At 42.0% G+C, this 12,830-nt stretch overlaps 1 protein-coding gene across 11 annotated transcripts in view; it reads right to left on the bottom strand.

The window, feature by feature from the left end:
* Positions 1–12,830, bottom strand: part of Kif24 (kinesin family member 24) — a 93,676-nt gene that overhangs the window by 26,418 nt on the left and 54,428 nt on the right. For all 11 annotated transcript variants that reach the window (XR_001237083.1, XR_001237085.1, XR_001237084.1 and 8 more), the window contains one exon: positions 6,619–6,706. Coding sequence is in view for 8 of the 11 variants with exons in the window: in XM_005401086.2 (XP_005401143.1) it covers positions 6,619–6,706 (88 nt within the window). In the remaining 3 variants the exon portion in view is untranslated. The remainder of the gene's footprint in view (positions 1–6,618; positions 6,707–12,830) is intronic.

The following is a 12,830-nucleotide window of genomic DNA, read 5'->3' as shown; positions in this document are numbered from 1 at the left end:
GAAAAAAAAAAAAAAAAAAAAAAAAAAAAAAAAAAACAACAACAACAACAAAAAAACAAAAACAAAGATAATACACATAAAGCAATCAGTACCATAATTGACACATGCTAAATTCTCAATAAATGTTAATTTTTAAAAAGAAACTAGCTAAGTGTGGTAGTGCATGCGTGTAATCCCAGTACTTAGGAGGCTGAGGTATGAGTTTGAGGCCAGCCTGGGCTACATACTGAGTGCAAGGCCAGTCTGAAGGACACAGCAAAACCCTTTCTCAAAAACACTGAAAAAAAAAAAGAAAAAGAAAGAAACTAAAGAACTAATTTGCAAACTTGAGCTATTTCTTTTTATGAATGTAAAATAATCAGTTTCATGGGAAAATACGGCTTTTTTTTTTGAGGCAGGGTCTCGCTGTGTAGTTGAGGCTGGGCTTGAACTCACTAGGTAGCCCAGCTAGCCTTGAACTTACTGCAATCCTCCTGCCTCAGCCTCCTGAGTACCTGGGACTACAGGTGTGCAACACCATGCTGTGCAAAATACAGCACTTTAGATCAACACGAGATAACATGGGTTCCCTAGTATAAATCAAAAAAGAAAAACAAAAGGAAAGGAGACGATAGACAAAAAGGGGAGAGGGACTATCTGGGAGAAATACAAGACTAGTAGTGGAACAAAACTCACGCAAATGCCTTAAAAATCACTAGGTTGCCTTTCACCCTATTTCCATATCCAACTCCTCCTTACTTAACTAAAGTTTCAAAGGGAAGTTTCTAATCCAGGTCCCTTAAAGACTATATGTTATATGAGTAGTGAAATAGGAATCTGCTGCAACAGGAAGTAGAGAGACAACTGCTAGGTCCTATGGCCCTGGACACACTTGGGGACTTCAGAATAACACAGGTGACACACAGCCAGGACCGTATCGTGCTAAGCAATGTATGTGTTATCTAGCTTCCTCTAGCATCTAGTCCAAAACCCGTTATCATACATACTTCAGGCTGTAAGAGATAACAGGTATGCTCAGGATACATGGCACTAGCCCCCAGGCTCCATCTGGTTATAAGGCTTTAATCTCTAAGCTCTGCAGCAGACACCAACGAGGAGCTGTGGGCATTGCAGCAGCACTGGACGGAATGTGTGCGGAGCAGTCTCCCACCCTCCATAGGCAACTGAGGCTCACCCAGGGAAGGCTCCTGCGGCCCACCCTTTTCTACCAATTACGGAGAAAGCAGTGATAAAACACAAAAAAGATTTAACATCAGAATGGATACTATGATGATGTAAAATGACTTCAATGCCTGCATAGCTCTGAAACTGAAAAAAAGTGCTCATTAATTGCTTGGCAAAAAAACAAAAACAAAAAAATCCTATTTTTTGGTGGTACGATGAGTTGAACTCAGTGGTGCTCTACCATTGAGCTACATCCCTACCTTTTTCATTTTTTAAGATAGGGTATTGGCTGGCCTTAAACTTGAAATCTCCTTTAGCTGCCAGAGAAGCTGGGATTATAGATGTGCCCTGCTATATCGGGTTCATAACATCCCTTAGTTATTGCGGGCTGATCAGGTCCACAATCTCCAGAACGAGTGTATGGCAAAGGCTAAATAAAAAGAGGCAAATGGAATGACTTCAGGGCTCCAGGAGGATCACAGCCCTCTCATAGAATTTGAGATTCTCTCAGGGCTAAGACCAAGACCTTCTCTGGGTGGGCCGTATTTATTTGGTTATCAGAAGAAGGGAGGGGAGTACTCAAGAAGGGTGGAATCATTCAAGGACTTCTCCAAGTGAGGTATTAAATTATCCTTAATAAGGATTAAGTTAATCCACCCAGGAGTGAGATGACTGAGGCTACAGTCTTTATCTAGTTGAGATCTGATCCAGGAGTCCTTGGCTGTGATCTTGTCTTACCCTTAGAGGCTTTCTGGCTTCATCCACCACTACAGGTTTAGTGGGGATTAGTGACTCACAGAGGTTCACTGACTCTGAGTCCACTGCCCACCTCCAGACAAGGAGCCTAGGCCTTGGACAGACTCACAAGTGAGCATGAACAGTCAATTGGTTAATTTAAGTCCTGCTCAGGTCTGCTTCATAGTGGTCTCCATCACCACTACACCCGCTAAAGTGTTAATTCTAAATGTGATGAGGTGGTGAGTCCTCTCTGAAGGTAAAGGAGTCCCGCTGTCTGCCTCGGTAAGATCAGGTAATCAAATACAGCTGGCAGGAGAAATTTCCTGAAGGACGACAATCCTTGTGTGAACAGGAAGCAGCCAGCTAGCCTGAGGGCAATCTGAGGGTACCACCTGAAGATGACACTCGGGCAAACACAAGGGTGACACTTGAGTGGCACGGACAGTGACACCTGAGAGCCAGAGTGTGACACCTGAGTTAGCAAGTGCTATTGTTTCAAGTCAATGAATATTTATGAGGGTGACTGCGTCAGAGATCTATAATTTATACCAACTCTCCACTGTGATCTCATCTGTCTTCCTACTTGCACAAAACGTAAGTATTAAAGACAGGGCTATCAGTGCTGATAAAATAATACGTTAACTAACAAGGAGCTGTTTTTTGCTTAAGAACAACACTCCAGGACAGGACAGTGCCATAAAATCTCCTAGGACACAGGTGGACAAACAGACCGCCCATTAGCACAGTAATGGCTATGGCCAGGAAAAAGGATTTCTTCATAGTGTTGTTGATTAAATGGGTGGTGTTTGCACATATCGGGAGACAGGGAGTGCCCGTTATTTACTGTTAGAACACAGTGAGAAGAAAGGCAGGAAAGACCAGGTGTGGAACCAGCTAGAAAAGGTTTAGTGTAGGTGCTTGCTGAAGGCATTTCCACAATGCCAAACCTGACTGTCTTCCCTGGCATCTTGAGCTTGGGCAAAGGCTGACACTCTTCCCTGCAAGGGGTACTTTAGATAAGCCTGACCAATCCCCAGCCTGTGCTGGTCTTCTCCCTTTCACTTCAGCCAGGCTTGCTGGACGTGCCAGAACACGAGTGCCGCAGTGGGCTGTTTGCATCACTGAAAGTTCTCAAGGTTCGCCATCATGTGCCAGAAGGATGACGATACTGGCTGCATACTAGAATCAGCCGGGGTCTTCTAAAACATGACCCACCCTCGAGTGTAAAATGGTTCAGTTACTTCACAAAGCAACACAACCGTTCTTCAAAAAGTACCTCCGCAATTTCACTCTTAGGGACATACCAAGAAAATGGAAAGCATGTCCACCTAAGAACTTTTGTGTATGAGTGTTCACTGCAACATTCTTCTTGGCTAAAGGTGGGAATGCAGATGTCCACCAGCTGATCAATGGATAAATAAAATGCAGTATTACCTACACAGTGGGACACAGATCAGCCATAATAAGAAATGAAGTACTACCGATGCACGGTACAGTGACATGAAACTTCAAAATATGCTAAGTGAAAGAACCCAAAAGATCACATATTATACATTTCTGTTCATATGCTATGGCCAGACTAGGCAAATGCATAGACAGACATTAGTGGCTGCCATGCACTTGGCAGGAAGAGCAGGGAGTGACGGTAACTGGGCACAAGTTTCATGTTGGGGTGATAAAAATTTTCAGGAATTAGTGGCAATGATTGCACAACTTTATCAATATACTAAAAATTGCTGAGTTCTTAAAAATTACTAAATATAATAAAAATTACTGAATTCTTTAAAAGGGTGAATATCAGAGTATGTGCATGTTATGGCTTATGTCTAGATGTCCCCCAAAGCCTCACGCAGTCACGGGTGGGGCTTTGTCAGAGGTGGTTGGATCTAGAGCATGTGATGCCGGTTGATTCATGGTGCAGTGCTCGGATCGGGGGCACTGGGATGAAGGGTGTGCGTGACACCCGCCCTAAGTAGCTTGGATAAGATATGAGGGAGAGAGAGCGCTGCGGCCACCCCTTGCTGCTTTGCTACCGTCTGTCCGCCGTGAACTATTTCCCCTCTGCGATGCCGAGCCGCCCCGCCTTGGAGCCCGCTGACTGTGGACGGGAACTGCACCCTGTGAGCCGAAGAATCCCTCCTTAGCTGTGGGCGCCGGGGGTCTGTCTCAGCACCAGAGAAGAGTAGCCAGGACTGCAAACACCTCAATGAGAATATTACATTTAAAACTGCACTGATCCATACACTTTGAGAACCTGAATTTTACGGTATATGAGCTATATTTCAATTTAAAATAATTATAATATACATGCCTGGGCCCCACCCTGAGGAGATTCCAATTTAATTACCTGGGAAAGATTTAAACGCTGTGATGAAACTGGAAAGATGGGCACAGAATGAGACCTCACGTTTAAGACACAAATAACTGACAAAAAGACTTAAATCCAGAACACAAAAATGGGTCAGGAATGACAGACAACCCCCAAAAGAGAAAGACCCAAACTGACATTCCTTAAAGAGAAAAAACAAAAATTAAAAATATAGGGGCTAGGGACATAGCTCAGTGGTAGAATGCCTGAGTTCAATTCCTAGAGCCCAAGATATTCACTTTTTATTTTGTTTTTTGTAGTACTGGGCTTCAAACCCAGAGTCTTATACATGGTAGGCAAGTGCCCTACTACTGAACTACATCTCTAGTTTACTCCAATTTCATTCATAATTAGAGAAATATAAATTAAAACCATGATGAGCTGGGCATGGTAGTGCATGCCTGTAATCCTAGCACTTGGGAGGCTGAGGCAGGAGGACTGTCACAAGTTTAAGGCCAGCCTGGGCTATGTAGTGAGTTCAAGACTAGCTTGGACTAGATAGAGAAACCCTGTCTCAAAAGAACCCAAAAAACCAAAAACCAAAAACCCCATAATGATACGAGGACAAACACTTCCAAATTGGCAAAAATTGAAAAATCTATCAATATAAAGTATTGTCATGCCAGAGAGCAATCAGATTGCTCATATACTGCTTGTGGAAATTATACCTCTTTGGAGAACATTGTGGTATCATTTATTGAAGTTGAAGATATGTGTGTCCTCTGACCCAACCATTTCACAACTAGAGAATCCCTGTGCTTTGTACTAGAACACACTCCCAGCTGCATTATTCGGAACAGACCCAAATCAGAAACAGCCCCAACTGTTCATTGGTAGGAGGATGGGTAAGTAGACTGTGGTTTATTCCCGCAATGGAATACTCTATAGCAAATAAAAATGAACAGAATCACTCCATATGTAAAAACATAAAAGGAACTCAGAAGCACAATGTTGAGCAAAAAACACAAGACACAAAATACATACGGTATGGTTCTATTCACATAAAGTTCAAAACAGGTGAAAAGCAAGTTGTACAGGTTAGGAAGGAGTACATAGTAAAACTACAACAAAGAACAAGTAAGTGACTACCATAAAAGTCAGGATAGGGCCGGGGATGTAGCCTGGCAAGTGCAAGGTCCTGAGTTCAATTTCTGGTACCAAAAAAAAAAAAAGTTATGACTTGAAAGTCAGGATAGTAGGGATGTGTGGTTGAGAAGTGATACAGGAAATTGTGGGGTTCTGTAATATTCTATTTCTTGATCTTAGCTGCACTTGTTTCTTCATGTTGCACATATTTAGATTTCATGTGTATTTTTTTTGCCTTTTAGAGACAGGGTCTCGCTATGCAGTTCAGGCTGGCCGTGAGCTCACACTGTAGCACAGGCTGGTCTCGAACTCACAACAATTCTGCCTCAGCCTCCCAAGTGCTAGGATTACAGGCATGTGCCACCACGCCTGGCTTCTGGCTATTTTTCACAAAAAAGGCTAAACTATTTTTTGTTAGGGATGGAAAAAAGGTCCATAAATGATCTGATGTAAAACCAAGGTTGAGGACTACTGCATTAAAAGAAAGTTCACCAGATATATATTTGTACATATGGTAAATGCTCAGAACAGGTAAAATATCTAAATATTCTACACTAGTAACAGTGGATACCTCAAGGGATACAGGGGAGGGGTTGTATACAATAACATTTATTTTCTATCTTCTTATATATTTCTGTAATGTTAAAATTTGCTCTTGTTATACTAAATAACTTTAATTAAAAATAGCAGACTTTAAAATCCTTTTTTGTGTGTGTGGTGGCAGTGCTGGGGATTAAACCCAGGGCCTTGTGCATGCAAGGTAAGAACTCGACCACTGAGCCATATCTCCAGCCCCCTTAAAATTCTTTCAGAAAGATATACCAAAAGTTAATAAAATTAGTTGCCTCAGGACAAGGGAATGGGAAGAGTATTTTCACTGTACTCCAAATTTTGAGCCCATGTGAAAGTATTTCTAAAAATTTTATTTAAAATAAGAACACTTGTGTCTAGTAGTTTTCCCCAGAGCCCAGTCCTGCAGAAAAACACACTCAGCAGCCTCTGAAACTGGCCCAGGGCATCGCTACCTTGCGTTAGCTTCTCCCACACGCCCCACCTCCCACTCGATGGTTCTGGGACTTCCACTCTGTGCAGAAACAAGCTACGCTCTCAGAAGAGGACTCATAGCTCACACATGTGAAATGGTGTGCTTGTCTTTGACCTGTGCCTAGATCTGAGTCCGTCATACTTGTCAAGTAACAAAATGAATCTTTTCCCTGGACTTGGGCAGCTGTGGGGGAGATGAGGAAGGAAGAACTGAATACCTCTAAGAGGAGCTCCACGGTATCCACCCTGAGCTCTTGCAGTCCCACTATCTGCACCACGTGCTTGCTGTCTTCTCTCGCGAAGAGCCTAAAGATGCAAAAAGGCAGTTGGTCTGACGGTGTTGCTGTAACAGACTTTGGTTTTGCCTCCCCGGAACCCATTCCACCACTCCCTCATTCAGTAACAGTTTTGTAGTTGAGCATGGTAGCAGATGCTTATAATACCCATATGCTGGGAGCCTGAGGCAGGAGGATTACAAGTTCGAGTCTAGCCTGCACACTTTAGTGACTTTGCAAGACTCTGTCAATCAATTGATTATTCAATCAATTAATTAATCAATAAATGGTGATGTAGTATAGCTTAATGCAAAGGACCTGGGTTAAATCCCCACTACCCCGAATGTAGGTATGTGGCATGCATGCACACACACACGTGCATGCGTGCACATGCACACAAAAGGAAAAGGTAACAGTTTTGCTGTTTTGGATGGATATGATTCTTGTTTTCAATTCCACCTTTCTGACCTTAGTCTAAGATTTCAGTTGTTGTCCATGATTTTTGTAACCAAATCAGCACCTTGGACTATGATTAAAACAATGAGGACAAAACCCAGACCTACACCAGTGAGTGGCATGTTCCTGGTTGTAGTGATTGGTTCAGCGGTGGATATTCACTCTCTGTTGTCCAATCAAAGTCCTGATCTCTGGTTGTTAAGTGCCTAGTGGTAAGCTGTTCTTTCTTTCTCTCTGAAGTGAAAGCATGTGGCCCTGGGAACTGTGGCAACCCCTGGCTCACAAATAAGGTAATGAATGGTTATGAACTGCCATTATCATAAGCCAAATACACTGAGGGTATATGGCGCATCTATCAAAAACTCTGAGATTACTCTCTTTCCTTAAAAAGATACCAAGTTTGGCCTGGGAGGCAGGCTGCCTGTGCCTGGGAAGCCCTGCGGCGGGGAGTGCCGGCTCTTGCGCCAGCCCCTATCCATGCAGGCACCCAGGAGGAGGGCAGTGGGCACCCGAGAAGCCGCGTGGTGGGGAGTGCCGGCCTTTGGGCGACCCCTAGCTGTGTAGGCACCCAGGAGGTGGGCAGTCGGCGCCTGGGAAGCCGCATGGCAGCGTGCGCTCACTGACTCTCAGGCCAGCTGCTGCCTTGTGATCGAGAACTATCATGGCACAGAGAAGCAATGACATAATTGGCCTGCCACATGCCGGCCACGGAGGTCGGCTTGGGGACATGCGTGAATCATCCCGACATGGAGAAACCCCTGGGAATACATGCCACACAATGGGTCCCTCTTGCCCCTGCCGTTGAGAACCAGAAAGGTCCAGAGTCAGCGGAGGAGCAGCTGCTGAACAAGGACTCGGAGAACACGAGAATACAGGCTACGCCTGGAGTTTCAGAGGTCTAGCTGACTGGGGTCATGAGAGCTGTTAGGAAGCTGGAAACTAGGAGGACCTTGCACAATACCTGGGGAGACCCCCTGGAAGCCATTCTTCTCCTGACAGTACAGGCTGCAGTGGAGGAGCGTGGAGCTCCGGAGAGGTCTGCAGCAATATTCCTGCTGCCTGTGCTGATGGTTGGGGAGAGGACACTAAGTGGTTGTGGGGTCCCAGTGTGATGGGAGGCTGGAGAGAAAAAACTACAAAAAATAGTTTTCACCCCAGATGGCTCACTTGAGATGTAAGAATTGCCTCCTCAGTATTCTATAGCCATGACGAGGAGGAGGCCAAGGAGAGAAAACAAAGAGACTGAGAAAAAGCAACTGCTTTTGCTGCAGCACTAAGAGAAACAGACCCGAAGTCTGATTCCTGGGGCCCAAAGAAGAACTCGATGACTACATTCATCTGCTACCACTGTTAAAAGCCAGGCCACCTCAAGAGGAACTGCCCTAAGAAGCCTCCATCCAAGGCCATGCCCTGGATGCAAAGGTGACCACTGGAGATTGGTCTATCCTCTGAAGCAGAGGCCCCAGAGCTCAGACCCATCCTCCAAGTTAGTCTAACAGAAATGAGGGGGCCCAGGGCATACTGTGCCTTCTCCCTCTGGCCAGACTATCATCTCCATGGAGGAGCCCCGGGTAATCATGACTATAGAGGAAAAAGAAAACAGCCTGTTGCTAGACACAGATGCAAGTCTCTCAGTACTTCTTTTCAATCCTGGCCTTGCTTCCAGCTGTTACACCTCAGTGAAAGGAGTCTCTGATGAGGTAAATATGCTATTTTTCACAACCCTTGGCTGTAACTACTTGTTAGATCTTTCTTGCGTATCTCTGTCTTCCTGAGAAACCACTTTGAAGATACCGCCATGTATTACAGCAGCCATTGATATTTTCCTACTAATCTGTCCATAACTCTGTAATGTTTGTATTGTTCCTATGCTATTTCGTAAATGGAAGTATGTTTGTTACTATGTGTTTCCTACAACCATTGAGAATAGTCAATGAATATTCAATTGGTCACTCATGTATATTTATTTTCTTTAGAAACCACTTTGAAGATACCAAAGTATAGTACAACAACCATTGATAATAACCTACCACTTTTGTCTATAACTCACTATTATTTGTCTATTTGTTTTCCTGAGGAAGTATAGTAGATAACAATATGTTAAACAACAACCACTGATAATTTCCTAACACTTTGTCCGTAATTTGGTAAGCTCCCCTATTACTATGTTATCCTTCTTTTACTCCTTAAAATAATAAAATATACCAAGTTTAAGATTGGAATTTTACTTTATTGGGAAAAAGCAAGACAAAACAAAGAAAACCCTTTCTTTTTTCTTTAGTTCATCCTTCAGCCCAAATTTCCAAATTTTTACAGAAGAATTGGAGGAAAATAGTCTCACCAATGGCCAGATTACTCAGAAAACAACTACTCAAAAGTCAGGTTTCTGGATTAAAATGATTTAGCTTTTAGAGTCTTTTTTTGAGACAGGGGTCTCACTATGTAGTTCAGACTATCTTTGAGCTCACTATGTAGCTCAGGCTGGCCTTGAGTTTGCGGCAATCCTGCTGCCTCAGCCTCCCAAGTGCTAGGATTACAGGTGTGCACCACCATGCCAAGTGAATTCTTTATGATTGTTAATGGTGGTATGGCTATTGTATTTAGTAAATATTTGCTATACGTTAATATTTGGTTTTGTGTCTAAATTTTAATTATAGATCTCTTTTTTATGGTTAAGTGTGGTACAGTGGTAGCTTCCACTGGTGCTTACCGTTTATCAATACCCAGTTTGTCTTTGATTCTATTAATATTGTTGTTGACTTTGTTGCTACTGCTAGGGTGGCATACTTGTTGCTATTAATTAGTTTTTACTAAATGCCAGTATCTGGTTTGTCTTTGTGTCAAACCAGATACTGAGGTTCAGGCTGGGGATATAGCTTAGTGGCATATGTGCCTGTCTGGCAAACACAAGGTCCTGAGTTCAACTCCCAGTACCAAAAAACAAAAACAAAAACAAAACAAAACAAAAACCCAAAAATTAACACTGAGGTTGATTTCCAAAGAACTAGGTGCGGGCCAGGGATATAGTTCAGCAGCACAAGCGCCTGCCTGGCAAGTGCAAGGTCCTGAGTTCGATTTCTGGTACAAAAAAAACCAAAAAAAGAAAACAAACAAAAAAAAACCAAATCAAAGAACTGGGTGCTGGGCCAATTACACTGCACCTTACTCTCTCAAATTAACAAAGGAGGTTGAATCCTGCGACAGAAGCAATGGCCTATAGTTAGCCATGCCCAGAGCGCTCTACTGAAAAGCACACACGGACTACAGAGATCTCCATACCAGCAACAAAGTCTTTCCACTGTAATTGACCTGCAACCCTAGCACAAAGAAAAAAGAAGGGAAAAAGAGAGAGAGAGAGAGAGAGAAGATAAGGCAAGGAAATGCTTCCAAAGATTTCCAACTCCCTCATAACTCACCCAAGGGATATCAATGAGGAGAAATTGAAAAGCTAAATAGCTGAGTTATATGAAATGATAAAAGAGGAGACAAAAAGATCAATAAGGTACTCAAAAAGCTCAGAGATGATATAACAAAATAGATAATGGACTTAATAAAATGATCAATAAGCTTACAGAAGACACTAATAAAAAGCTAGCTGACCTAAACAGAATGATAGAAAACATGAATGACCAGTTTAGCAAAGAATTAGTCATAAAAAGGTACCAAACAGAAGTCCAGGAAATAACAAAAGTTCTACTGAAACTACAGACAGCAAAAGTGACCAATGTGAGGACAGAGAATCAGAACTGGACAACAGGGCTGATGCAGAGAACATATATAGTAAGGTACCTTAAAAATGAGATTGTAGACAAACAACTCCACCGCTGCTAGGTGATTCAAGAAGACTAAGATTAATTGCACTGGTGGGAAAAAAAAAAACAGAAGACAGTACAAATGGCACAAAAACCCTGTTTACAAAATAATAGCAGAAAACTCCAAATATGGGGAAAGAAATTAACACACAGAAACAGTGAAAGTGTAGAACCCCAAATAGTTATAATCAGTGAAGAACTTCTCCACAACACATAATAGTAAAAATCTCAGAAGTCCAACACAAGGACAAAATCTTAAAAGCTATTAGAGAAAACCAAAAAATCACTTGTAAGTGTAAACCTGACAGACGTGGTGGCACATGACTGTAATCTCAGCACCTGGGAGGCTGAGGCAGAGTTTGAGGCCAGCCTGGGCTACATAGTGAAACCCTGCTTCAAAAAACCAAAAATAAATATATAAATAAATAAACAATTAAAAATAAATAAATGACCTCTTGTTTGTTTTTGAGACAAGGTCTCACTGTGTAGTTTGGCCTGCCTTGAACTCATTATGTAGCCTAGGCTGTCCTCAAACTCACAGCAATCTTCCTGCCTCATCACTCTAAATGTTGGGATTACAGGCACGCACCATCATGCATGCATAAATAAATAAATAAAAGTAAATCCATTAGAATTACAGCAGACTTCTCAAAACAAATTTTAAAGGCCAAAAGAGCTTGCAGTGATGTTTTTCAAGCCATAAATTAAGAAAACAACTTTCAACCTACACTGATATAACCTGCAGAACTATCTTTCAAAAGTAATAGAGAGAAAAAAAAAATTAATAGAGAAATGAAATATTTCCATGACAAAGAACACCTTAAGAAATTCACAGCCACCGAGCCAGTGCTACAAAAAATTCTCAAGGATATTCTTGAAAGAGACAACGAACCTAACAATAACAACAGTCTAATGGAATCAGACAGGGTGAGCAGTTTAAACAGAAGAGGGGAAAAAAAGGAATCAGTAATAGGAAAATAAAGCAATGATGGGAGTAAGTCAATACTTTTCAGTAATAACTCAATGTAAGTGGTCTCAGCTTCCCAGAAGACACAGACTGGCAGACTGGATCAAAAAACAAAACCCAATGATATGCTGTATACAAAAAACACATTTAACCCAAAAAGATTAGACTAAAAGTCAAAGGATGGAAAACAGTATTCCATGCAATAGGAGCCCAAAACAAGCAGAAATAGCTTTCCCATTTTCAGATAACATGGATTTCAAGCCAGAACTGATCAGAAGAGGCAATCATCAGCACATATTGGTTTGGGGAACAATTCAACAGGAAGAGAAAATAATGATAAATATATATGCAATAACATCAGTTCATCCATCTTCATAAAACAAACACTACTGGACATAAAAGATCAGATAAACACAAACACAATCATATTGGAGGACCTCGGTATGCCAGTGCCACAAACAGATCAACTAGACAAAGAAAATAAAAAGACAAAACAAAAACACAAAGACATATCAGTTAAACCAGGTGTGGTGGTACATGCCTGTAATCCCAGCACTTGGGAGGCTGAGGCAGGACAGCCACAGCAAGTTCAAGGACAGCCTGGGATACATTCTGAGCTCAAGGTCAGCCTTAATTATATAGTGAGATCCTGCCTCAAAAATAAAATAAAATAAGAAAAGAAATATCAGAGTTAAACTAAACCTTCAAACGCTTGATAGATCTCTACAGAGTATTCCACCCAACAACAGAATACACATTCTTTTCAGCAGCACATGGAACTTACTGCAAAATAGATCATGTACTAGCCCATAAAGCATACATAAGTAAACAGAAAATAATCAGAATTCTCCAAAGCATATCATTAGATCACAGTGCAATGAAACTAGAAATCAATGGCAAAAGAAACCACAGAAATTATG

This window comes from Chinchilla lanigera, unplaced genomic scaffold (assembly GCF_000276665.1).
Source record: "Chinchilla lanigera isolate Chin_1 unplaced genomic scaffold, ChiLan1.0 scaffold00071, whole genome shotgun sequence".
NCBI lineage: Eukaryota > Metazoa > Chordata > Mammalia > Rodentia > Chinchillidae > Chinchilla > Chinchilla lanigera.
This window is presented reverse-complemented; position numbering and strand designations above follow the sequence as displayed.